The sequence below is a fragment of the Pelophylax lessonae genome, assembly GCF_965119305.1.
Source record: "Pelophylax lessonae genome assembly, chromosome: 6".
In the NCBI taxonomy this organism is placed as follows: Eukaryota; Metazoa; Chordata; class Amphibia; order Anura; family Ranidae; genus Pelophylax; species Pelophylax lessonae.
In genome coordinates, this window is record NC_138773.1 from 42,565,244 (window position 1) to 42,593,071 (window position 27,828).

Below are 27,828 nucleotides of genomic sequence, written 5' to 3' on the forward strand. Positions count from 1 at the left end.
TTTCAGTTTTTGCCGGGTTGATTTGCTCGCTGGCATTTTACATCACCTAGGATGAGATCTCTGTATCGGAGTTTCCATCTGCACCCAGTTTTATGGGTACTCACTCTGCTCAGCCTTATTTTGCGTCAGGAAGGCTGTGGGCAGTGGGTAGAGTTGGGAACTCCATTAGAGATCTTTTCTTCAAGAGTGCAGAGGAATATTAGAGGTCCACGGGCGATTCAAGCCACCAGCAATATTTGAAATATCATTTTGGGGTCGACTTGTCCTTAACAAAAAGCTCATGTGTGCTCTGTAGCCAGACTAAAATAACGGCCCTCGACTGCTAAAGATACTCTCCCATTTCTGGCATGAAAGGGAGATTTGTACTTTTATATATTCAGAGCCCTTTGGCTGTAGCGGTTTTGCTATGGCAGTCTAGTAAATAGGCAGAATGAGGGCCTGGTAACAGCAGTGTGTGCTTGGTAAAGCAGCGGGTTGGATAGAATGTCGCACCCAGCTCTGCTGGATGTATTTTCCTTAGGGGAACTAAGGGGTTATGGGAATGTTAGGCATAGGGCTGGACAGTATACTCTACACCACATCCGTGTCATCCAGCCACCTCTGTTGCTGAACAGACATAAAGTCCCAGTTTTGTTAGAAGCCCATAATGTGTCCTCCAGCTGGCATCACATCAAGTACCAAGCGATGGTGGCAGCAATGGCGGCAGCGAAGGCAGCTAGAATGGCTTTTACTTCAGGGCGACTTACGAGGGCCATCGCAGAATGAAATGGACAACCTGAAGCTCCGGAGGCTGCTGCAGAAGAGAGAGAAAGAAGTGTATGTGTCAAGGCAATAGAAATATAGTAAATCTAAGATAGAACTGCATTTTATGTAGTTAGCAAAAGGTACTGCGCATCAAACAACTGCCATTTCTTTCCCCCATTAAATCCTGTTTTTACACCTTCCCCCATTTCAGTGATGCTGAACTCCTACAGCCTCTTTCGGTCACTTTCTGTCTACATGCACTTACCTACATGCCTCAGCTGCACATCACTGCTCTGAACTGGCTTCCTGATGGTGACAACAGTAAACCATGTCTGTTGGCATGCTCTCAAGTCTCCACCAGAGTTGTGTGCAACAAGGTTACAATACCAAAAGCACAAATGGAAGCGTTGTCACCCTATGAAAGTGCCTAAACAAGGACTTGTAGCAGGCAGGATCATTGCATATTATTTTAACAAAAACTGCAACAAATTAACAACTTGTTAAAGCTTGTATGTGATTTTAGTGATTGAAGGAGAACCGGTTCAAACCTCTCACTCTCCACTATTTTTTGAATAATGGTCTACATCAGGGATATGCAAGCTGTGGCCAGATGTTGCAGAACTACAAGTCACATGAGGCATAGCAAGACTGACAGCCACAAGCATGAGACCCAGAGGCAGAGGCATGAGGGGACTTGTAGATTTGCAACAGCTGGAGGGCCACAGTTTGCATATCCCTGGTCTACATGGTTCTGGAACATATTTGGCTGCTGAGGATACCTTGAGGCCCCCTGAGGTATATGATGCTGTGTGCTATGAATGCCAGTCATTTACCATATCTAGTCCTTGTTTAATAATGTCATTGTTTTAGAGTTGCTTTTTCTCACTGTGGTTAAAGCTGGGTACACACTGGCTGAAAATCCGCTGATTGAGCGGGATATCCTCCTCATTGTCAGAATAATAAAGAACAGCAGGGGAGTATGCCACGCCAACATTGCTTGTGTTGGTACGGTGAACTGTCAGTTTCTTTTTTCCATTCAACCTACTGGGTTGAATGAAAAAAAAAAAAACTATATCAGTGTGTAACCAGCTTAAAGCGGAGCTCCACCCAAAATAGGACGATCTGCTTTAAGCACCCCTCTCCCCTTCCTATGCCACATTTGGCATGTCATTTTTTTTGGGGGGGGGGAAATCTAGCTTTGACAGGTGTACTTGCTCCCACTTCTGCTCGGACCGCCTAGGTGAAGTTCTGCTCCACCCTCTCCCCCTGCAGTCTCCTGGGACACGTCACAGGTCCCAGAAGATTGCCCGACCATTCAGGAGGCGCAGCGAGACTCGCACATGCACAGTGCGCACCCAGTTGTGGAATCGCAAGCTGTCACAGCTGGGTGCCCACAGTTTTAATGCCGTTGCGAGGAAAGGGAGTGAAGCGAGGGCAGCAGCTACACTTTTTCTTACATGTAGGCCTAAAACTTTGAACATTGCATCACTTCGTGGCTATAAAGTCCTACTTAAAAGCGCACCAAAGTGCTGGTGACATCCCTGCAGAGGTGGCGCATTGCTCTCTATAGGGATATTAATAGAATATGCTCACAAAGCTCACCTTCTTTAGCAGCATAATAGGGGCACTTGCGAATATCTCCCTTCCCATCATGCAATGGGAGACCAGCACCCTGAGGCTCATCGGGAATTGTAGCACCTATTTTATCCAGCTCATCAAACACCTGCAGAATACAAGAACAGGAAAGACAGGAGTAAAAGGTTAATAAACTCAAATCCACAAACGTTCAGCTTTAGAAGGGGGGAAAGCAGAACAGAAACAGAGCCGGGGTCGGGGCCCAGAGATACAGTCAGAGAAGAACCCTTGTCTTCTACTTCTTTTCATTCTCTTTTTTCAAAAGACAAACCTTCTCAGGCCTTTATAAAATAGTCTTTTTTTGTTCACACAAGAATTAGTACTCCGCATTCTATTTCCTAACTTAAAGTGTATCTTAACCCAAAAATCAAAATGTTATCTATTGCATCTTACTTATTACATGTGGTGGCTGCATTAGGCTTTTTCACACTGGCATTGAAAGTAGGCGCTTGAGGGGTATTTTTAATATAACAAACAATACAATGGACAGCACACAGTGCTGTTCACATTATCAAAACCTGAAGCATTAGCGTCGCTTTACTTCAAAATTGAAGCCTCATGGTGAGTCAAGAGGCGTTTTAAATGGAAGGCATTGAATGGTTTGAGTCTATGGTAACGCGCTGCAACCATCTGCAGCGGAGTTGCGGAGCGTTAGTACATTATAGTTAGGCGTTTGTGGTGCGGTTTTGAAACGCAATATTCCCCACACACATTTAAGATAACCGGCAGTTCAGTAATGCTGGGGGCTGTAATGAGCATAGGTTTGAAACCGTGGATACTCAAAGTGAAGAAATGTCATCAGCACACCAAGGATTCCTCGAAAGTGTCCAAAGCTTTATTCCGTGGTCACAAAGTAAATATGTAGCAACGTTTCAGAGCCACACAGGGCCCCTTCTTCAGGCAAATGCCTCAACATCAGTGAGAGCAAACAATGCCCCATGATTGGCTTTAGTGGGAGGAATGGTGCCTCATCATTGGCATCAGTGGGGAGGAATAGTGCCCCGTCATTGGCATCAGTGGGGAGGAATAGTGCCCAGTCATTGGCATCAGTGGGAGGAATAGTGCCCCGTCATTGGCATCAGTGGGAGGAATAGTGCCCCCTCAATGGTATCAGTGGGAGGAATAGTGCCCCTTCATTGGTATCAGTGGGAGGAATAGTGCCCCATCATTGGCATCAGTGGGAGGAATAGTGCCCCGTCATTGGTATCAGTGGGAGGAATAGTGCCCCATCATTGGTATCAGTGGGAGGAATAGTGCCCCGTCATTGGTATCAGTGGGAGGAATAGTGCCCCGTCATTGGTATCAGTGGGAGGAATAGTGCCCGTCATTGGCATCAGTGGGAGGAATAGTGCCCGTCATTGGCATCAGTGGGAGGAATAGTGCCCGTCATTGGCATCAGTGGGGAGGAATAGTGCCCCATAATTGGTATATTGGGGAGGGGATAGTGTTAGGTGTTAGCTTTAAAGTGTTGCTGCAGTTTTACTAAAACTGAAGTGCGGAAAATCTGGTGCAGCTCTGTATATAAACCAATCAGCTTCCAGGTTTTGTTTTTTTGTCAAAATGTAATAAAAGAAGCTAAAATTAGTAGGGGATTGGCTACCATGCACACCAGATTTTGTACTCTCCAGATTTAGTAATCAACCACAATCTGCCGGTTTAAAGTCATAGCTGCCAAAGGAGGTTCGACCAAATATTAAAACCAAGGGTTCACTTACTTTTTGTTCTAGCACTGTGAATGTTTAATGGGTCTGTTCAATGACATGAGAAATTAGAATGGTTTGTGTGTTATCAGCTTAAAATGGTTATAAAGATTTTTTTTTTTTTTTTTAAATGAAAATAACATGCCTATACTTATGTGCAATGGTTTTGCACAGAGGAGGCCTGATCATCTTCTTCGGGGGTCCCTGCCAGCACTCCAGGCCCCTCTTCATTGAGTGGCCCCACGAAAAGCCACCCCCTCCCTGCGTCACCGGATTTGATTGGTTCCTGCTGCTATAATTTTGTCCAATGAGGAGAGAGACAGCGATGGGAGCCGCTGCGCTCGTGCACATCACTGGATTGGATGGGTTCAGTAAGAAAAAAGGGAGTGGGGGGGGGGGGGGGGGCAGTTAGCTTGGGGAAGAGGGGGGGAGCTGCAGCACAGAAGGTTTTTCACCTTATTGAAAGAATGCATTAAAAAGGTGAATAACCCTTAAAGGCTTTGGAACCACTTTAAGAGCTTTGTCTATGTCTAATGTTGTAACTTCGATGAGGATCAGATCACATTTTATGGCAAACTACTGTTCAAAACCAGCTAATTCCAAGCTGTTCACATACTTTTTTTTTTTTCCTACCACTGTAGTCTCCCCCTAAATGGGTAAAGTGACATTACCTTTGACCATGCATACATGGACTTTAGTTTGTGTAAGAACAGTGTCTACAGCAAACTTTAAAATGCATTTGCAAGGCTTTCAGATAACTTAAAGCAACTTTTTTTTTTTCTTTTAGACCATTATATTAATCTTCAACTCCAATGTGTGGATGTTTAACTTGGGTCATAAGTATATACAAAAAGTGAAAAACTATCAGCGCAATAGTGATAATAAAAATATAACAATAATGAATCGTGTTGTCTTAATACCGTGCTCACAGTGCATAAATCCGAAGTATCCGGCTGCCAACACAAAACAGTGTTATTCACTCCACAATCAGAATCTAAACAAATAAACAGTGCTGCACCAGAAAATAACCACAAAGAGTTAAAAAAAAATATATAATAAATATAAGTGCTCCCAGTGTCCAATCATAAAAATTTGCTATATGGCATGAGTGACTTGTCGCCGATTGGCGGTGGCTTCAACTTCTATTCTTGAAGTCACAGCCAATCGACGACGACGTAACGCGTATATGGGGCGGAGCCTATTTTGCCAGACGTCACATCCTCTCAGCTGTGCGGAGCTTGTCTGTTTTACATGCACTGGTGTAGTAACCATTTGTGAGTATTCAATTTTCTAATAAATACCTTGTGGATTCATCCATACGGAGAGGATTTGATTCTTTGTGCCTTTCTTTTCTATGCCCGGTATCTACTTCTGGGGAGAGTGGAACCCGCCTTGGGAATACTTGTAGGTGCCCTAGTGAAGATCCTCTACACTACCTTTTGACCCTTGTGGGGTAAAGCTTCTTCTGGTCCGGGTTAATTCTTGGGTCAGTATTTAAGGTGAGAGGCTTTGATTTCTGGGTAGCAGTGAAGTGGAGCACATCACGGATATGCAGTGGTGATCACATATGTGAAGATTTGTTCTCACGAGTCACTCATGCAATATATATCACATTTTTATGATTGGACACTGGGAGCGCTTATATTGGGAGCGCATATATATATATATATATATTTTTTTAACTCTTTGTGGTTATTTTCTGGCGCAGCACTGTTTATTTGTTTAGATAAGTATGTACAAGACCTTAAAAGATGGCAGAGTAAAATGCACAGCACTCACCTCCATATTGAACCGGAAGGCACGGTTAGCCTCCTCTACGATCCTCTCTTTGGTCTCAGTGTCCAGGTCCAGGGTGTTCATTCGGGCCCTATACAGCTGCTTAAACTGCTGGGCATTAGTGACATTATCAAACATATAGAACTGGACACCCTGCCCATCACTAGGGAGATGCAGAGCTCTCTGAGCCACCTTCTTCAGGATCTGGCCTCCTGACAGGTCCCCCATGTAGCGTGTGTAGGCATGAGCCACTAGCAGCTCTGGTTGGTGAAGACCCAGATGGTGGATCCGCTCCACATATTCTTTAGTAGCCTCTGAGCACTGGATGGCCTCCTCCCAGTCTTCTCCATAAAAATAGAGAAGATCCTTCTTCAGAGCCTCAGCCCTGTGAAGCTCCTGTGGGAAATATAGCGGGGTGATTGCTGGGTGCTCTTTATTCTGGTCTAGTTCCTCCTCCAGAGCGGTGTATGTATAGAAGAGCGCAGTGGTGGCCAGCTGTGTAAGAGAGAAACACCTTTTAGATCTTTGTTTTCCAAATTTATTTAGCAGAAGAGTACACAGGTGATATCAACTAAAAGTAAAAACCCCAAGACATTTAAAAAGGAACTCCACAAAGCAAAATGGTAAAAGCCCCCAGATAATGCTAACATTTACCTCTGGTTGCTCGTTTCTAAATCAAGATCTCTGAAAACATGGACCCTAACTGTTGCCTTTAGGAGCAGACAGCGGTGACTGACAGTCATTCTCTGCATTATGGTAAAAAACCTTTTGTAATGAGGATTTTCCCCCTCCTCCCTTTTACTTACCTGAGCCCGGTCCTGATCCAGCGATGTGCATGAGAGCAGCAGCTCTCTCCCTCCTCACTGGGCAGATTGACAGCAGCAGGAGCCAGTGGCTGTCAATCAAAATCCTATGATGAGGGAGCAGACAGCAGGGCTCGGCAGTGAGCCTGCTACGTACCTCACTTAGCAAGTGGCTTGCTAGGGTGGGGTACTCGGCAGGGGGGGTGGGGCCAGGAGTGCCAGCGGGAGACCCGAGTTGAGGGGGATTGGGTTTCTCTGTACAAAACAAAAAAAAAAGCGTGAAGGTTTAATATCACTTTAATAGTTTTAAATCAGGTTTGTCCCCTGCAGCAGACAGAAAAAAGTCCAAGTCACATTTACTTTTTACTGCACATGGTGTGGTTTAGCCCAATTATTCCTATGGCTGGCCCATCCTCTCAGAGGAGTTAAACTTCAGCAATAGGCCTGGGACATGTTCGGGACATTCAAAGGCTGTACAGCACTGGGCAAGGCAACACAGTAGGGATCTCCAAAGCCGGGGAGGAGGCTGCCTCTTGGTGGGGTAGGAGACTTTCAGGACAACTCCACCCAAAAAGTTCTTTACCCAGCTAAGGAAACTGGACATCCTGCACACCTCAAAAAAATAAAATCAATAACAACCTTAGAAGCAGAGCTCCACCCAAAAAGGGAAACTCCGCCTGTTTTCACCCTCCCCCCTTCCACTGGCACATTTTCTTGGGGTGGGGGGGGGGGTACCTGATTTTGACAGGTACCTGCTCCCACCTCCAGTTCAGATTGCCTTAGTGAACTGAGGCGGAAGTTTGCCCCCCCCCCCTCCCCTTTCCCCTGCAGTCTTCTGGGACACATCACAAGTCCCAGAAGACTACGGGACATTCGACTCGCGCATGCACAGTAGGAAACAGGTTGTGAACCTGCAAGGCTTTACTTCCCGTTTCCCTTACTACAGATGCGGGCACCTGCACCCGAAGCCGATTGAAAAATCAGTTTGGGTGAGGACATTGCAGGGTCCCTAAACAGGTAAGTGTCCTTAAATTAAAAGTCAGCAGCTACAATATTTGTAGCGGATGACATAAATGGTTATTCTGAAAGAGCGTGGAGCTCCTCTAAGTACATGACTTGTGTATTACACCCTGTTCCTCTGCCCCCCCCCCCCCGGACTTGCCAGTGAAAGCAGTGAAAATACAGCAGCTGTAAATCGCTTCCAAAAATCAGATCTTTTGTCCCACATAGACAGGAGACAGAGATAGGGAGATAGAAAGTATCAGTTACTTTTGTGTTTCATCCATTCCAAGCATCTGCAGATCAAAAGGGATGAGCTTCAATTTGCATCCGATGGGAGTTATAGAAACATGAGCAAAAGATTTATTTTTTTTTCTTCTAAATAAAATTTATTTCTATTACATCCCTTTTTTTTTTTTTTTATGATTTCTCCCCACTTGCTGAAGAAGCCTGAGAGGGGATGTAACGCGTACAGGTGGGAGGAGCCGTTTTCCAGGACGTTGTGCAATTTTGTATCAGCATGGTGAGCTGATGGCATGCTTGATAATCACATGTGATAGGTTAGTGTTTTTAATCCTTGTATGTGGTTTTTAATAAAATGATTTTAGCAGAGAGCAATATGGTTTTCCATTTTGTTTTTATGGTCATACATGAATGATCGAGTTTTTAGAAGTGGAAAAACAAGATCCAAAAGGCGTTCTCTACAGGAGTGTTCCCACATCTTCCTATTGAGGCATCATACCAGACGATTGGGACTCTGTCATGGGATCATTACTGGGAGGTGAGCAGGCATTCTGTCTATAGGTGGTGGGCACTGAACACACTGGATTATTAGGTTGAACTGTCACGTAGAATCTTACACAGATGTGGAGTTGATATCTACAGTTTGGACTATTCTTCTGTCACTGATACACACTGGACTTAAATTATTTATGTACTGGTTAGAATTTGCACATATGGTTGCCCTGCACTTTACTTTTATAATATAGCTTTTAGGATTATGGAGTCACTGGTGAACATGCTATAATTAGTGTTGGCAGCAATCACAGCAGGCCTTCAATATAGGCCATTAGTTGTCATCTCAAGCCCTGTACACACGCGTCGATAATTGGCCGTGAATTTTCGGCCAACGTCCGATCGGCCGATTTTCGGCTTGTTAGTATGATGCTTCCGACAACCGACTCTGACTTTTCGGCCGAAAAAAATCTGGTGTGCATGCTACAAAATTTGTTGGCCGTCAACACAACAGCCGATTTTCCGTCAGTCAGTACAGATTTCGGCAGACAAAAATCTGATGAGCAAGACTGGGCATGCTCAGAGAAGAAAAAACACACGGAAAGTAAACCATCACATGACATCATTTCTGAAGTAGATTTTTGTTGGCCGAGAAAATTCGTGTGCAGTCTAGGCACATTCCAACCAACAAAACACCACTCAAAAGTCGGACGATCGGTCGGCCGATAATCGTTGCGTGTGTACGAGGCTTTAGGGTACTTGTTGCACTGAGTTAAGGATATATTTGCACTGATTATATTTGATTTCACCTCTCTGTACATGGACTTTTTTTGCTCTGAATTATAAATATTTTGCACTTTTAAGATTATTGGGTTGTACTTTATAGATTTCTTTGTCATAGATTACCTCGTTTCCACTGAGCGGATTGGTTCAGTACAGTACGCTATTTTGAGTGTTTCCATTATGAAAGTGTCCCATACAACTTACCAAACCGCACCATTCGTGGTCCTCCTTCAGCTGTAGGGCCATAGGAAATGGTATGGTACGGTTAGGGCGGAGATACTGGCGTCACACGATACATTCCACTGAATGGCGGACAGGAAAATGTCAATGCTCACGTCAAACGAAAGCGCAAATAAAACACGCATGGCCCCTGGTGGTCCGACTTGCAGTGGAAACGCTCACCTGAACAGGCCAGACCATTCTAACCCTTCCAAACTGTACCGACCCGAGCCGTTCCGCTCAGTGGAAACGAGGCATTAGTGTACTATTTTGATGTAGTGCTGCACAATGATAGAGTATATCAATTACAAGGGTTGTATAGTCACTGAGCACTGGCTGCTTGTTAGTGTGGTACACTCCCTACAAACATTGCTGTTTAACCACTTGCTGACCGCCGCCCGACTATATACAGCGGCGGTCAGCCCCTCCCAGGCAAAGTGACGTACCGGTACGTCACTAGCCTGGGATCGAATAGAGGGCGAGCACGCGCCGCCGGAGGCGCGCTTCCGCCCCCGCTCGTACCCGACGAAGCCGGCGCGTGTGACCGGCGGACCCGATGTCTGCAGGTCACTCGCGATCATCGGGCAGAGAGGGAGAAAGGCAGGCGGCTAGTGTAAACAAAGCCGCCTGTCATTCTCCCCTGTGTAAAAACACAGATCACTCGGTCCTGCTATGTAGGACCGTTGATCTGTGCTATTACACCACTAGCCACATCCAATGACCGTTAGAAACACGCCCCTAGGGACACACGTAACCCCTCCCTCTCCAATAAAGTTAACCCCTTCCCTCCCAGTGTCATTTTTACAGTAACAGTGCATATGTATAGCACTGATTACTGTAGTAATGTCACTGGTACCCCCAAAAGTGTCAAAAAGGTCAGTCAAGGGTCCGATCTGTCCGTCGCAATACCGACATCCTGAAATATGACAGAAATTATAAACTAAAGCTGGATACACACTATACAACTTTTGTTGGTAGATTTCCTATAAATTTACCTTCAACTATGTAGTGCAAGGGCCCGCCTGATTGCATACAAATTGAAAGTGTTTAGGTCTGACCTCATATTATATGGTTTTGGGAAGTCTAAAGGAAAAAAATCTAAAGAAAATTGTATAGTGTGTATCCAGCTTAAGACAATCAATATTTAAACGGTATAAAGAATATGTAAACACTAACAATACTCAGCAAGTAATCCGCTGACTTTACAAAATAAAAACTCAAAAACAGAGTGTCATGTGAGCATGACAGATTATGAAAAGCCTGGGGCACCCTGGGATGGAACAGAAAAATAAGGTATGCGGCGTGCGTGTCACACCACAGCGAACAATATGCTTTGCTGGATTTTTGCCTAACCGTAAAGGGGCCTCAGTGCCAGTTCCCACATATGCGATGCAGGAACCCTGCGAATCCACTGCAGGTTCCCGCATCGCACTCAACTCACAGGCATTTCACACTGCAATATGCAATTTGCATATCACAGTGCGAACTGTCAGTTCGGACATGAATCAGATCGCATAGGTGTGCACCCATGCGATCCGATTCTGGTGCGGTCCAAAAAAAGGGTCCTGTGCGACTTTGATCCGAATACGATACAAATACAGCCATACAATCTGTATGGCTGAATTGGCAATGCACAGACATCATGCGATTTGCAGAGCAGTGCGCTGCGAATCACATGTGATGTCTGACCTTGCATATGTGTGAACCGACACTAAAGGAGGATCATTAAACAAAATCTATGCCTAGTTGCGGTATGCACGGCTCACACTACCTGCTGCTACTCCTTACTGCCTCCATCTGTGGCTTCCCCTTCCAGCTGTAATGAGATTTCCCATCCCTCCCTTTGACAGTTTTAAGGTGATTCAATATATTCACACCTGGTTGAAAAATACAATCCCAAAACACAGCTACAATTATTCCATCACATAGACTTTGTATTATCCAAAACAGAATCTACAAAAACTACACTGTCCGCTGTGACCTCTAATTTACAAAGAATAGAAAAGGGGACATCTAACCTGTACTGTGCCCAGATTCTACTGTACTGCAGTAAACCAATCACAAGATGTCTAAGTGAATACAATCATAGTAAAGTCCATATACATGTATACAGTATAGCACACTATTACCTGCTGTAATGCAGACTAATTTTTTTTTGGCCCGTGGTGTGTGAACACACTCAAACTAACACCCGGTGCATAAAAAAGTGCACACACGCAAACGTGAGACACACAAAAAGTGCACTGGGCGTACACATGGCCCTCCTCCCAAAAGGAAAGGCCCTGACCCTGATCCCCCGGGTTGCAAGACTCCTGACAGGGACTGAGGTACTCACTTGGTCCCACCTGGCCGAAACCAGGCAGACCCCGTTCTCTGGGAGGACTGAAGAGATAGCCCACCCCAAGTACTAGGTGGGGCTCCCCCGAAGGGAGACCCCATGAGAGGACGAACTAAGCCAGAAGGCCATATCCACCCCCTTCCAAGACTTTCAGGGCAGGCCCGAGAACCTACGCCCTACTAGTCATGCAGTGACAAAGTATACAACCACATAAAAAAAAAAAAAAAAAAAAAAAAAAAAAGACAAAAACGTGAACACACAACAAAAAAAAAAAAAAAAGAGGGGGGGGGGGGGGGGAGTGGAGAAGTGCAGGTTGTGTCAAGGTGCAGGACCTTGACAGGCCCCTGGGCCAGGAATAAAAAATTCCTCTGGTCCCGGCCAAAAGGCCCGTCCCAAGAGGCAGGTGCGAAAAAAGTGTGTATGGTGCAGTGACCAAGGTGCCAAAAACTCAAGGTCAGCTCCCCCCCACCGGTGAGGATTATGGCACCCCTGGCTGGGCTGCCACCCCAGGGGCACGTACACCACGGACTTTTATTGGTCCCAGCCTTCAGCCAGACCAGCGTAACACATCCCTACCAGGAGGCTTGGAACGTAGACAGCTTACTCATGGCAGGCTCACCAATCACCATCAGCTCTGGTCACTGCAAAGTTACCAAATCTGCCATCCAAAGTTTAGACATAGTCAGCTTCACACTTCTTCAGCTCTGTGTGCAGGTGTGGGCGGGGCCATGTGTCACCTGGAGGGTGATGTCATTCTCTGGAGAGCAGAGGTGTTTAACCCTTCATCTCCAGGTACAACCACTACCAGGATTTCAGAACATCCTGTATAGCACTGAGAATAGCAGGCGGGGGCAATGGCAACAGGTCCAGACTCTGGAAGAGGAAGTTCAGTCTTCCTCCTCTTACAGAGGAGGAGCAAATATGTGGTTGGTTGCTAAGGACGCTGGGTGGTCCTAGCAACCAACCACTAAAACGGTCAGTGGCGGGAGGGAGGTGGAACTTTAGTGGCAGGCAGCGGCAATAACAAATAAAAAAGGAAAAAAAAAAAAAAAGGAAATTGCCTAGGCTGTGTAAGATGGATGGAATTTTTGACCCTCCTGGCAGCAGTGTTTTTACTGACAGTTTATGTCCCTAACAGACATTCATGGAGAGGAGTATAAATCTCAGATGATTTTTACAAATGGTCTGTGAATTTACTGATGGTTGGCAATACTGACCCTAGATAAGTCCTATTTAAAGCAGAACAATACTCCCCTCAGCTCCAGCGATGCACCGTCCTTGGGTTCCCCGCCCGGCCAATGTCATCTGCCTGGGCAGGGGATGACGTCACTCTCGCGCATTTCTGGGAGTTCAATCAAATTCGGCATTGCCGAAAAGGGCGGACAGGCAGGTAAGAAGCTTTAATGCAGAAGAGACAAAGCATGTCTTTTCTGCATTAAAAATCCTGGCTGTCTGCCCATTTTTTTGCCTTAGCCTACAGTTTCACTTTAACTCCTTCTTCCCTTTTTAGTATTAAAGTCAAATGTTTTCCTAAGGCCTCTTTCACACTTGCGTGACCTAAAAGTCGTGCGATTTTGCCGCTATTTTTACTGGACTTGAAGCAATGTCTGTGTATTCTTGAGGTCTCTGGACCTCAAAACGCATCAAAGTCAGGCCAAAGTAGTGCAGGAACTACTTTGAAGTTGTTGCAACTTGAAGTCACACAGATATGAACGGTACTCATTGGAAATCATGGAGTACGACTTGTCATGTGACTTTGCAGTCCCAAGTTGCAGGATAATTAGCAGAAGAGTGAAAAGGGCCTAAATAAGATAAAATTAAAATAACTCACAAGTATTGAATTTTTTTTTTTTTTCTTCTTGGAGCTTCCTTTTTCAATTGTCCCCGGCTGCGTGAGCCACTATATTCCTGTTCTCTTTGTGCCACCTGGACCCGTGGAGTTGTCAGAGACGATCTACAACATGCACACTCCTGCTCTGTACTACAACTCTAAGTACAGCTGTTCAGAGCGCCACACACAGTTACTTCTCCTTCTTCTCCGCAGCAATGATGGACAGCAGTTGTGTGTTCCTCAGTGGCTCTAGTTGTGTGTGCAGTGCTGTGAATGGCTGCACATGAAGTCGTAGTACAAACGAATGTATGCTCATTGCAGAGATTCACACAAGACTCCATAGGTCCCGACAGCACAGAGAGAACAGAAATTTAGCAGCACAGCCAGGACACAATTGAAAAAGGAAGCGTCGAGGAGGAAAGAAATAAAATAAGTGTAGTAGAGTATGTTATTTTTAGCTGATTTAGGAACCCTTTTTAATTCATCTCTAAAAGAGAAGTATGGGGATGTTTTTCATTTTATAATCATACTTACCTAGGTGAATGCAGTATCGCTCCGAAGCTGCATCTGTCCCCCGGCGTCTCTAACACTGAGACCTGAGGGATTCAACACCGCTGATCACTCAGTTCTCACAGCTCCGTGAGCAGAGAGCTGCTGACTGTCAGTCACCGCTCTCTGCTCTGCCCCCCCCGAGATCACTGGAGCACTGGGCTGTGGAAGGGGTGAGAGTAGCCAGGAAGGCCTCTCAGCGTCTCGCTGAGAGGCTGACCTGGCTGCCGGTCCAGGCATGCGGGTGGATCCACCGTCACAATATTGCCCGAGCCTGGCCTGGCTCTGTGACGTCAGCAGACAGCGGACTTCAGGCCTCCATCTGCTGAAAAGGGGTCACAGGAGTGCAGAACGATTCACACTCCTGTAATCCACAGGAGTACAGCCAAACAAGCTTTGGCTGCATTTCTCCTTTAAGCAATGGCAAAGTTATAGTCAAATAAACAGGCCTATAGCAGCAATATAAAATGACTCTGGTCCAAAAGTTGTGTACAGGCATGAGAGCTAAACTGATGCTCAAAACATTTGCATTTTGCTTCCCTGTAACCAAGGCAACAATGAGGGCTCCGCATACCTCTTGTCTACAAAACACTCCAGAAATATAACTTCCTGCTCATGTGATTGGCTGCCTCCGTTACCTGGCAGTTTCAGTCTTTTTACAACATTGGCACTGATCATGTGATTATAGCAGACAGGCTGTACCACGCAGCGCTCTGGATGGAGCAAGGGACTGGAATGTATGTGCCAGGAATGGGCAACAGTGTGCTAAAAAGTCAATCCTTTCATTGTATGTAACTGACGTAAAGTAGACTGTGGTCTTCACAATGAAAGTAGACCTGAAAATATGGCCTATAGGAAAGGAAGTATTGTGTAAAAAAGTAACAGAACATTTTAGGACGGTCACGCAGCAAGCACCAACCTTAAACAGTTCCCTCTTGATCCGCCCCTTCAGAAAGTCCTTCACAAACTTGGTATTTTCAGCCTTGTCATGAGATTCCTTCGTGCCTTCTTTCAGGAGCTCTGATAGATCTGTGGGTCTGGGTGGGAAGAACAATGTTCAGAGTCAAGCACACTACACTGATGTACTAGATATTGTATTGCTATATACTTTCCTCACTGTATACGGATCCCTGAAGAAGGAGCGAATAAGGGGACACATGATCACCATGGATAAATTGTCAACATATTAAACTTAAGGTTGTCCACTTTAACAGGTAATTTAAAATGACAATGAGTATGCCTGGAGCATAGGTTTAATCTTCTGCATATGGAAAGGCTTCTTTACAGTAAGAGCTGTGAAAATGCAGAATAGACTTTCCCCGGAGCTAGTTCTGACCAACTCTATAGATTATAAAACAAACAGACTGAATGGGTTTCAGTTTCCATTCCCAAACAATGGAGCGCTAGCTGCAAAATGCACTTCCCCGGTGGTTCTGTCCCCCAGACTCACCATTCTGTGATAGAATGCCATTCCTTAGTTTGGACTGAATTACGCCCAGCCTCATTGAATCAACTTTCTGCAAGCCTAAGGCCCCTTTCACACAGGGAGTCCGTCGGCGGACTCTGTTTTTCTCAGCGGGGGATCGATCCGATGATCCCCCACTGAGCAGGTGGATGGCAGCTCTGTCTCCGCGCTGTGTGCGGAGACAGAGACGTCAGGTCCCCACTGTTCTCTATGGGGGAATAGGATGGGAACGGACCGCCTGTCCATTCTCATCCGATCCCATCTGACCCGAAACCTGCTGGACAGATGGAAAATAGGGTTTTCATGGTCTGCCCACTGCCAGAAGATGAAAACGTCTATATGTACAAACTATACGATCTATAAAACCTTTTAAAAGGACAATAAAACTAAAGAGCATAAGCTTAACAAGCCTTTCCCATGCTTTTTACATACCTCAGATTAGCCAGTGACCTTGATCAGCAGCCTCAGCCTAATCTGAGCATGCAGGGCCAGTAAAGGCAGGACGAATGTAGTCTATATACATACCTGTGGCCTTTAAGATCTACTAATATAGATTGTGGTTCCTAGCCCAGAAGTATATAAAGCATTGGGAGGGGGGCTCTTAGTCTTTGGGTGCTGAAATTTATTTTTTGATAGGTTTTACATTTCTGTTGAAAATGTTCATATTATATATATATATATATATATATATATATATATATATATATATATATATATATATATATAAATAAAAAGTCTTTAAAACAAAAACAGTATGATGCCCTAGCCCCTAAGAAAGGGATATGTACTTTTTTGACTTTATTATTTTATTATGTTAGAAAGTTAATAGTGCTTTCCTGGAAAAAAAGTCTGCCCCCCCCCCCCCCCCCCGGCTGTTCCGGCATGGAAGGCACTCATTAACAAAGCCCTCCCCCTATATAAAGCCACATATGCTAGTAAGGGAATCCCTAATAAGTTCCAAAAAAGTGAGGGGTGGATGAATAAATAATGCATCCAAGGTGTCCGACTGCGCTATGGTATTATGATGCTCATGGTATATAATATTTATCATGTATGAAGCCAGGACTAGAGATGGGGAGATTAAGCTTTGATCTTCCATGGGGGGGGGGGGGGAATTGTAGGCCCATGCCCACGGTTTATCTGGATCTGTTGATGCATTTGATGACACATGATTGGTAATAGGTATGTGGAGCCAATATTTGTCATTATGCAAGGACTTACATTCAATATATATATATATATATATATGTGTATAGTGGAACTTCTTACTATGCTCAGGTTTCAGCTTTGGAGTTATACGGAGGGCCTAGTGCTGAGGCCTTTTATGTTCCTAGTGTGAGGCCTACTGTTGGGCTGTCACCTTATTGTTTTATGTGTTTCTTTTGGTTTGCTTCTACAAAATGTAATAAAAGGAATTTCTAAATAATAATAATAAAAAAAAACCCAAAAAAAACAAACAAACAGTACACTGAAAACTTCCATGTGTATATCTAAAAATGTTTTGGTATTTTACGACTCAGCCCCTACCCAATCACAGGACCACTGATTGGCTGTCACAGTGGTCACATGATCAGGAGCCGGTCCTGCCAGCTCTTGTTCATTTCTAGAGACCGGGAGCCCTCTATGACAGCTCAGTCACTGTACTGGGAGAGTGCAGTGTGCACGCTCTCAGCACAGAAACCTGGGTCACCCGTGGACGCATATGTTGGGCATGTGGGTGTTAGTGCCCACCCTCTTTGCAGCTGCACATGTGTTACATAGGCAGCACGAGGTTAAATGGCAGGTGTATTTTTGTACAAGCTCCTTGTAATGCATTATGTGTTCCCCTTTTTGGGGCAAGTTCCTTTTTTGATACTCTTTATTAACCACTTGACCCCCCGGAAGATTTATCCCTCTTCAGGACCAGGCCATTTTTTGAGATACAGCACTGCATTACTTTGATAACAGCGCAGTTGTGCAGCACTGTACACAAATAAAATTTATGTCCTTTTTTCCCCCCACTCTTTTGGTGGCATTTGATCAGATCTGCTGTTTTATTGTTTGTGCTATAAACAAAAAAAGACCGACAATTGTGAAAAAAAAAAATAAAATATATATATTTTTTACTTTCTGCTATAAACATATATAAAAAATAAAAAAAAATATACCGTAATTTCTTCATAAATTTAGGCCAATATGTATTCTGCTACATGTTTTTGGTAAACGAAATCCCAATAAGCGTATATTGATTGGTTTGCGCAAAAGTTATAGCGTCCGCAAACTATGGGATATTTTTGTTTATTTATTTTGCTAATAATGGCGGCAACCAGCGACTTTTCATGGGACTGCGATATTGCAGTGGACATTCTGACACTGATACTTTTTGGGGACCAACGATACGAATACAGTGATCAGTGCTAAAAATATGTATAAAATAGGTGCGCTAACAATGAATGAGTGAATGAATATATCAACACAGTGATAAATAACAATCTTAAATATGGTGATATTCCAAGTGAGTAAATGAAATAAATCAAATGTCCAAAAGAAATCAAAAGTGACAAGTGATGAAACGTTGTGATCCTTGACTTATTAAATATAATAACTCATATGGTGATGTGAATTCAAAAGTCCACAAAAACTCTTCACCAAAATGTTGAAAAGGTAAAGTAAGTTGCCAGTGCTCTGTGATTGAAGATCCCGCCACCACCACACTATCCTCCTTACCAGATGAATAAATTAGGAAGGCAGAGAAAACTCTGATGATAGTGTTGGGGAGAAGAAAGTAATCAAATAATCCACCCTGTGATATGGTGCAGGATTAGCCTCTTACCAAATGGCAGATGGAATCAGCACAGAGAATATGGAGCAGACAATGCCTCTTCACTGTATCTGTAACTGGCAGCTGTGTTTCACTTTCACTAAGGATCCGTCCTCCTATTAGCTCTCCAAGATGAGCATTATGGTGATAGAAAATAAACGGACCATAGTGTAATATCCCCGAGGTAAATTTATTCAAAATAAAGTGTAACACTTACATTAGGGATGGAAACATTTGCGGCAGTACAGAAACGATACACCTGACTCGGCTGCAGACCGAGCGGTGTTGGACGTTCGTGGCGGCGCCTCTTTAGAGAGGAGGCGTGTCGCGCCGCCACGAACGTCCAACACCGCTCGGTCTGCAGCCGAGTCAGGTGTATCGTTTCTGTACTGCCGCAAATGTTTCCATCCCTAATGTAAGTGTTACACTTTATTTTGAATAAATTTACCTCGGGGATATTACACTATGGTCCGTTTATTTTCTATCACCATAATGCTCATCTTGGAGAGCTAATAGGAGGACGGATCCTTAGTGAAAGTGAAACACAGCTGCCAGTTACAGATACAGTGAAGAGGCATTGTCTGCTCCATATTCTCTGTGCTGATTCCATCTGCCATTTGGTAAGAGGCTAATCCTGCACCATATCACAGGGTGGATTATTTGATTACTTTCTTCTCCCCAACACTATCATCAGAGTTTTCTCTGCCTTCCTAATTTATTCATCTGGTAAGGAGGATAGTGTGGTGGTGGCGGGATCTTCAATCACAGAGCACTGGCAACTTACTTTACCTTTTCAACATTTTGGTGAAGAGTTTTTGTGGACTTTTGAATTCACATCACCATATGAGTTATTATATTTAATAAGTCAAGGATCACAACGTTTCATCACTTGTCACTTTTGATTTCTTTTGGACATTTGATTTATTTCATTTACTCACTTGGAATATCACCATATTTAAGATTGTTATTTATCACTGTGTTGATATATTCATTCACTCATTCATTGTTAGCGCACCTATTTTATACATAATTTTCACTAAGGCACAGTTCAGGTTGCAGCTATCATTTATATCAGCGCACCCCTATTTTACACCAGTGCTAAAAATATGCACTGTCACTGTACTAATGACACTGGCTGGGAAGGGGTTAACATCAAGAGCGAATAAAGGGTTACCTGTCCCTCTGCCTGATAAACGGCGGGTGCTGGCAGACATCAAGTACCCTGCACCCGCTGTGTATAATGACATGTGCGTCCCTACCCGAAGTGCAGAATCACATATATATTTATATACACACAAACACACGTGATCTGACACACAGCTGCCGCCCGTAGCAGAAAAACTGATATAGGGCGGACACTTAAAGCGGAGTTCCAGCCATTTACTCACCTGTCCAACGGTCCAGCGATGCGGCCGCCGGAAGCCTCGATCCTCTCCCTCGGCATCACTGCTGTGGGCACCCAGCTGTTACAGTTTGCGGCTTCACAGCCGGGTACTCACTGCGCATGCGCGAGTCGCGCTTCGCGCCGTGATTGGCCGGCAATCTTCTGGGACCTCTGACGTGTCCCAGAAGATTGCAGGGAGGGAGGGGGAGAGGAGAACTTCCGCTCAGGGCGCCGCGGCGCTCCGAGCAGAAGTGGGAGCGGGTACCTGTCAAAACTAGGTACCCGCTCCCCCCCCCAAAAAAATGACATGCCAAATGTGGCATGTCGGGGGGTCAGGACTCCCTAAAGCGGAAGTTCCACTTTTGGGTGGAACTCCGCATTAAGTGGTTTATTACCAGGAGTTTTCATTATTCTGAAACTCTAGAAATTTCTACAAGAGGGTGGGCCTTCTTTTATCACCTACGTAATATACGTGTTACAAGAAATCTAGAATGGATTACTTGTATCTTCTGTTCTAAGTGGATGTAGACCTGTTTTCTATTTCCCATTACACTCTATAAATCTTAAGGCCCCTTTCACACATAGTGACTGAACAGTTCAGTTCAGTCACGTCAAAATGTATCAGTTTTTCATCTGTTTTTTATCTGTTTTTTTACATCCACTACCAATGAAAAAACAGATGAAAAACTGACCGTTTGTCCGTTTACATCCGTTTTTCATCCGATCCGTTTTTTTGACGGATGAAAAATAGGGCATTCATCCATTCCAAAAAAACGGACATTGACGGAAGCGGATGAAAAACGGAGGATTATCCGTTTTTACATAGAGATGCATTGATGTCCGTTTTTCATCCGTCAACGGATGGATGAAAAACGGACAAACGGACCGTATGTGTGAAAAGGGCCTAATGGTTTAAAGGAGTTGTAAAATCAGAAGGTTTTTTATCTTAATGCATTAAGATAAAAAAAAAAAAAAAAAACCTTCTGTGTGCAGCAGCCCCCCTCGGCCCCCCTAACACTAGGTCCCTCTCTGTCGAACGATGTCCACGAGTGTTTCAGCCGTCTGAGATTCTCCCTCCTGATTGGCTGAGACACAGCAGCGGCAAACAAAACCAGCTAGCCAATCAGGAGAGAGCGGGAGTGGGTAGGGACTCAGTGTCTGAATGGACACAGGGAGCTGTGACTCGGACGGCTTGGGTGCCCCCATAGCAAGCTGCTTGCTGTGGGGACCAGGATCACAGAAGAATAGCACTGTAATGAATAGGAGCAACCAGAATCTGGAGCAGCGGTGCATGGCAACCAATCAGCTTCTATGTTTAATTTTTAAAGCTTAAAGTGATATTAAATCCACAGTTTTGAAGCACTCTCAACAGCTGATCTAATCACTTACTGAGCATGCAGCTTCTTTATCTTTTAATCCCTGCCTATGTTTTCAGTTGAAGCTGAGGCTGTGACCGCTGACCCAGGTTTCTTGTTTCATTTTGTCTCCTTTCTTGCAGCATCCTACAGAACCACCCTTGCATGCAAGGACTACAGGTGTGTCTCTCTACACTGTCTGTATTATTAGAAACACACAGCCCTGTAGCCTAGGATGACAAGCAGGGCCATCTTACCGAATGGGCATGCTGGGCAGTTGCCCGGGGGCCCTACCTGCCCAGCCACAGCCAAGCATTAGTCCCTATTCTGATGTGCATTCGCCGCTGAACTTAGCAGTTGGCAATCACCTGTTGGTCCTGTGCTGCTGTCAGGCCACTTGGGCTTTGGAGGGGGAGCACACAACTGCAGGGATGGCTGTCAGCCTACACTGGAACAGGCACACACAGGACAGTCGAGTCTGACTCCCATCTGTGTTCACCAGACCCAGCCACCGAACTTGGAAGCTGTCATTAGCCTGGCGCTGCTGTACCAATAAATATCGCCATATTGCCTTATCGATATTTATTGGTACAGCAGATATTTATTCTCATAGGTGATTGTGTAGGAGGGGCCCCAGTGCACTGCATTGCCGGGGCCTATAATGCTCTTAAGATGGCACTGATAAGGCACTGCCCTGCACATCCTCCCTTCTCCAAGCTAACAGCCTGGCTGGGGACTGCACTGTCCACAATTTATCCTTTTGTGTGATGAAAGGAAGCTCAGGGAAGCTGCACTGAGATTGCAGGAGCCTGCAGGATTGAAAGTTGTTAACTGCAAATGCTGGGGGAAGAATTTCAGCAAATAGTTTCGATATGTTTATTTTGTTGTGCTTGATGTGTTGGAACTAACAAAAGTAAAAACTAAAATGCTAACAGTTTAGCACAATTGTAATTGAACAAACTGAAGATAGAAGCTGATTGGTTACTATGCAGAGCTGGATGTAACAAGTTACCCCCCCCATAGTAGTTAGTCTATGTCTGGGTCACACACACATTGTGGGGGAGCTCTACATCACCGCCACACTCTGTGAATCAAGTACAACTTGTGCACCCTATGAATGTATGTATGTATGTATTTATGTATGTATGTATGTATGTATGCATGCATGTAGGTACTCGGTAAACTATGATGTGCTGACACAGGTAACAATCCAGACACAAGTATACAAAGAACAGTGATGGGATGCAGCTTCTCACCTCAGACTTTGCTCCTCTTCCTCTTCTCCTGTAGCCGCTCCATAGAGACTGTTCTCTTCTTGCTGCTCTCCATCCAGCTTGTCTGTAGCCATGGCCCTCAATCTACAGTCCGTTCTGTATGAAATAACAGAATGAGGTCAAGCCAGCGTTAGATAGCAGACAAAGGAAACAAAGGAAGAGACTTCTGCTGCAGTCACTGGGACAAGCGAGCAACAAAACAACACAGGAGTAACATAATCCAATAGGGCCTCCTGGTACCAATTAAGAGAAGACCTAGCATTCTTCTGCCCCTTCCACCCGGCTGCTGATCACCCCCCACCACCTAATCCTTTGTCCTCACTTCCCCTACAGAATGACAAAGCCAAACTCTATCCTCTGACCGGCACTGCGGTGTGACTGTACACTGGATACTCCGCGCTATCCGGCTCTTTCCCTTTCACCTACTGCCACCCATTCTGGATGCCTCTCGGGTTTTGTCACGTAAACAGGGAAGCAGGTGATCAACAGCTGAACGCACCTACTGATTACCCAGCCCGGCAGTGACAGGCCGTCCTCAGCTAATGTCACCACGGGGATTGTTCCTCTGCTTTGTCTGAACCAGGAAAATAGTGACTAAGCTAATTATACTAAGTGAAAAGTCAACCTGTCCTATGAGCCCAGATCAAAGGCCCTACGTGCCGGGATCAAAGAGATCCTATGTGCAGAGACCCTACGTGCCGGGATCAAAGAGATCCTATGTGCAAAGACCCTATGTGCCGGGATCAAAGAGATCCTATGTGCAAAGACCCTATGTGCCGGGATCAAAGAGATCCTATGTGCAAAGACCCTATGTGCCGGGATCAAAGAGATCCTATGTACAGAGACCCTACGTGCCGGGATCAAAGAGATCCTATGTGCAGAGACCCTACGTGCCGGGATCAAAGAGATCCTATGTGCAGAGACCTTACGTGCCGGGATCAAAGAGATCCTATGTGCAGAGACCCTATGTGCCGGGATCAAAGAGATCCTATGTACAGAGACCCTACGTGCCGGGATCAAAGAGATCCTATGTGCAGAGACCCTACGTGCCGGGATCAAAGAGATCCTATGTGCAGAGACCCTACGTGCCGGGATCAAAGAGATCCTATGTGCAGAGACCCTACGTGCCGGGATCAAAGAGATCCTATGTGCAGAGACCTTACGTGCCGGGATCAAAGAGATCCTATGTGCAGAGACCTTACGTGCCGGGATCAAAGAGATCCTATGTGCAGAGACCCTATGTGCCGGGATCAAAGAGATCCTATGTACAGAGACCCTACGTGCCGGGATCAAAGAGATCCTATGTGCAGAGACCCTACGTGCCGGGATCAAAGAGATCCTATGTACAGAGACCCTACGTGCCGGGATCAAAGAGATCCTATGTGCAGAGACCCTACGTGCTGGGATCAAAGAGATCCTATGTGCAGAGACCTTACGTGCCGGGATCAAAGAGATCCTATGTGCAGAGACCCTACGTGCCGGGATCAAAGAGATCCTATGTACAGAGACCCTACGTGCCGGGATCAAAGAGATCCTATGTGCAGAGACCCTACGTGCCGGGATCAAAGAGATCCTATGTACAGAGACCCTACGTGCCGGGATCAAAGAGATCCTATGTGCAGAGACCCTACGTGCCGGGATCAAAGAGATCCTATGTGCAGAGACCTTACGTGCCGGGATCAAAGAGATCCTATGTGCAGAGACCCTACGTGCCGGGATCAAAGAGATCCTATGTGCAGAGACCCTACGTGCCGGGATCAAAGAGATCCTATGTGCAGAGACCCTACGTGCCAGGATCAAAGAGATCCTATGTGCAGAGACCCTATGTACCCCGAACAAAAGGGGTCCGACGTGTCCCGATCAAAGGTATCCGATCAGCCTAGATCAGGGTTCTTTAAACTTTGTAAACCAAGGGCCAATTTACTGTCCTTCAGACTTTAGAGGGGGCAGGAGTGTAGCCAGTTGGGAGTAAACAATGCCCCATCTTTGGTCTTATGGAGAGAAATAATGGTGTCAGTGGGAGGAGTAGTGAACCATCGGTGGTGTCAGTGGGAGGAGTAGTGAACCATCGGTGGTGTCAGTGGGAGGAATAGTGCACCATCGGTGGTGTCAGTGGGAGGAATAGTGCACCATCGGTGGTGTCAGTGGGAGGAATAGTGCACCATCGGTGGTGTCAGTGGGAGGAATAGTGCACCATCGGTGGTGTCAGTGGGAGGAATAGTGCACCATCGGTGGTGTCAGTGGGAGGAATAGTGCACCATCGGTGGTGTCAGTGGGAGGAGTAGTGCACCATCGGTGGTGTCAGTGGGAGGAGTAGTGCACCATCGGTGGTGTCAGTGGGAGGAGTAGTGCACCATCGGTGGTGTCAGTGGGAGGAGTAGTGCACCATCGGTGGTGTCAGTGGGAGGAGTAGTGCACCATCGGTGGTGTCAGTGGGAGGAGTAGTGCACCATCGGTGGTGTCAGTGGGAGGAGTAGTGCACCATCGGTGGTGTCAGTGGGAGGAATTACTCTACAGGAGGTGTTGCATCACCTCCTCACCCCCTGCTTTAAAGTGTAAGTCCACCCTAACATGAAAATCCCTGCATCTACAGACATCCCCGATCTAACACTAACCTTGCATCCCAGCTACTACCTCCTATGCAATGCTTGGTGAGCCTCAAACACAGCAGCCGGCCTGTGAGGTCTCTGTAAACCTCCATGTAATCCATACAAAATAGGAGAAAGGCCGGTGCTATGGACGTCGGCTAAAACATTATTTTAGCATATGAAGAACAGTCAAATAAAATGGTCGTCGTCCCCAGGGCACGCTGGGAGTTGCGCCCCCCCCCCCGAGGGCACGCTGGGACTTGCGCCTCCATCCCCCAGGGCACGCTGGGACTTGCGCCCCCCCCAGGGCACGCTGGGAGTTGAGCCCCCCCCCCCCCAGGGCACGCTGGGAGTTGAGCCCCCCCCCCCCAGGGCACGCTGGGAGTTGAGCCCCCCCCCCCCCCAGGGCACGCTGGGAGTTGAGCCCCCCCCCCCCCAGGGCACGCTGGGAGTTGAGCCCCCCCCCCCAGGGCACGCTGGGAGTTGAGCCCCCCCCCCCCAGGGCACGCTGGGAGTTGAGCCCCCCCCCCCCAGGGCACGCTGGGAGTTGAGCCCCCCCCCCCCAGGGCACGCTGGGAGTTGAGCCCCCCCCCCCCAGGGCACGCTGGGAGTTGAGCCCCCCCCCCCCCCAGGGCACGCTGGGAGTTGAGCCCCCCCCCCCCCAGGGCACGCTGGGAGTTGAGCCCCCCCCCCCCCCAGGGCACGCTGGGAGTTGAGCCCCCCCCCCCCCCCCCCCAGGGCACGCTGGGACTTGCGCCTCCATCCCCCAGGGCACGCTGGGACTTGCGCCTCCATCCCCCAGGGCACGCTGGGACTTGCGCCTCCATCCCCCAGGGCACGCTGGGACTTGCGCCTCCATCCCCCAGGGCACGCTGGGACTTGCGCCTCCATCCCCCAGGGCACGCTGGGACTTGCGCCTCCATCCCCCAGGGCACGCTGGGACTTGCGCCTCCATCCCCCAGGGCACGCTGGGACTTGCGCCTCCATCCCCCAGGGCACGCTGGGACTTGCGCCTCCATCCCCCAGGGCACGCTGGGACTTGAGCCCCCCCCCAGGGCACGCTGGGAGTTGCGCCCCCCCCCCCAGGGCACGCTGGGAGTTGAGCCCCCCCCCCCCAGGGCACGCTGGGAGTTGAGCCCCCCCCCCCCAGGGCACGCTGGGAGTTGAGCCCCCCCCCCAGGGCACGCTGGGAGTTGAGCCCCCCCCCCCAGGGCACGCTGGGAGTTGAGCCCCCCCCCCCAGGGCACGCTGGGAGTTGAGCCCCCCCCCCCCAGGGCACGCTGGGAGTTGAGCCCCCCCCCCAGGGCACGCTGGGAGTTGAGCCCCCCCCCCCAGGGCACGCTGGGAGTTGAGCCCCCCCCCCCAGGGCACGCTGGGACTTGCGCCTCCATCCCCCAGGGCACGCTGGGAGTTGAGCCCCCCCCCCCAGGGCACGCTGGGAGTTGAGCCCCCCCCCCAGGGCACGCTGGGAGTTGAGCCCCCCCCCCCCCAGGGCACGCTGGGAGTTGAGCCCCCCCCCCCCCCCCAGGGCACGCTGGGAGTTGAGCCCCCCCCCCCCCCAGGGCACGCTGGGACTTGCGCCTCCATCCCCCAGGGCACGCTGGGACTTGCGCCTCCATCCCCCAGGGCACGCTGGGACTTGCGCCTCCATCCCCCAGGGCACGCTGGGACTTGAGCCTCCATCCCCCAGGGCACGCTGGGACTTGCGCCTCCATCCCCCAGGGCACGCTGGGACTTGCGCCTCCATCCCCCAGGGCACGCTGGGAGTTGAGCCCCCCCCAGGGCACGCTGGGAGTTGAGCCCCCCCCCCAGGGCACGCTGGGAGTTGAGCCCCCCCCCCCCAGGGCACGCTGGGAGTTGAGCCCCCCCCCCCAGGGCACGCTGGGAGTTGAGCCCCCCCCCCCCAGGGCACGCTGGGAGTTGAGCCCCCCCCCCCCAGGGCACGCTGGGAGTTGAGCCCCCCCCCCAGGGCACGCTGGGAGTTGAGCCCCCCCCCCCAGGGCACGCTGGGAGTTGAGCCCCCCCCCCCAGGGCACGCTGGGAGTTGAGCCCCCCCCCCCCAGGGCACGCTGAGAGTTGAGCCCCCAACAGGGCATGCTGAGAGTTGAACCCCCCCAGGACACGCTGGGACTTGCGCCCACCCCCCAGGGCATGCTGGGACTTGCGCCCACCCCCCAGGGCACGCTGGGACTTGCGCCCCCCCCCCAGGGCACGCTGGGACTTGCGCCCCCCCCCCAGGGCACGCTGGGACTTGCGCCCCCCCCTAGGGTACGCTGGGACTTGCGCCCCCCCCCCCCCAGGGCACACAGAGTTGCACCCCCCCAGGGTACGCTGGGAGTTGTGCCCCCCCTGGCATGCTGGAGATTGTGCCCACCCCCAGGTATGGTGAGTGTTGTGGCCTCCCCTTAGCATGCTGTAAGTTGTGCTCCCTGAGCATGCTGGGAGTTGTGGTCCTGGGGCACGCTTGGTGTTGTACTTCTTCTGCTATGAAATGATGCTGGTATTTGTAGTCCTCCTCCCCCATACATACAATGACAAAGCTACAGGGCTCTCTCCTCACCGAATACCCTCAGTGTCCGTTCTCCGCCTTCTCCCCGCTCTTCTCAGCTCGGACACAACTCCCGGGTGACGCAGGAACAGGCCGCACACCGGAAACACCCGCTCCCATGGCAACAGGCAGCCGCGAGGAGGCGGGGCCAGAACATCTGTCACTGCGCTTTGTTTTTTATCCTCTCCAAAGCTTTATTTTTAGAGATAATCTCCGCCCACTAATCTCCGCCCACAGTGTGTACAGCATGCAGGGCGGGGGGCGGAGCCTGGACTGTAAAGCTCTAGCAAGTAGCAAACCGA

General features: G+C 48.0%; 1 protein-coding gene across 2 annotated transcripts; it reads right to left on the reverse strand.

Moving 5' to 3' along the window:
• Nucleotides 1-145: 145 nt before the first annotated feature.
• On the reverse strand, nucleotides 146-27,677 carry HMOX2 (heme oxygenase 2). Of its 2 annotated transcripts, none has more exons than XM_082262074.1 (6): nucleotides 27,539-27,677; nucleotides 22,373-22,486; nucleotides 15,032-15,149; nucleotides 5,859-6,350; nucleotides 2,347-2,467; nucleotides 146-793 (listed from the first exon to the last, which is right to left on the reverse strand). In XM_082262074.1, exons 2-6 carry the CDS (start codon nucleotides 22,462-22,464, stop codon nucleotides 666-668), a joined length of 951 nt encoding a protein of 316 aa, XP_082118200.1. In that variant the 5' UTR covers nucleotides 22,465-22,486; nucleotides 27,539-27,677; the 3' UTR covers nucleotides 146-665. The 2 variants fall into 2 exon arrangements, with proteins under 2 accessions (XP_082118200.1, XP_082118201.1); XM_082262075.1 differs by lacking the exon at nucleotides 27,539-27,677 and adding an exon at nucleotides 22,753-22,790.
• Nucleotides 27,678-27,828: the final 151 nt, after the last annotated feature.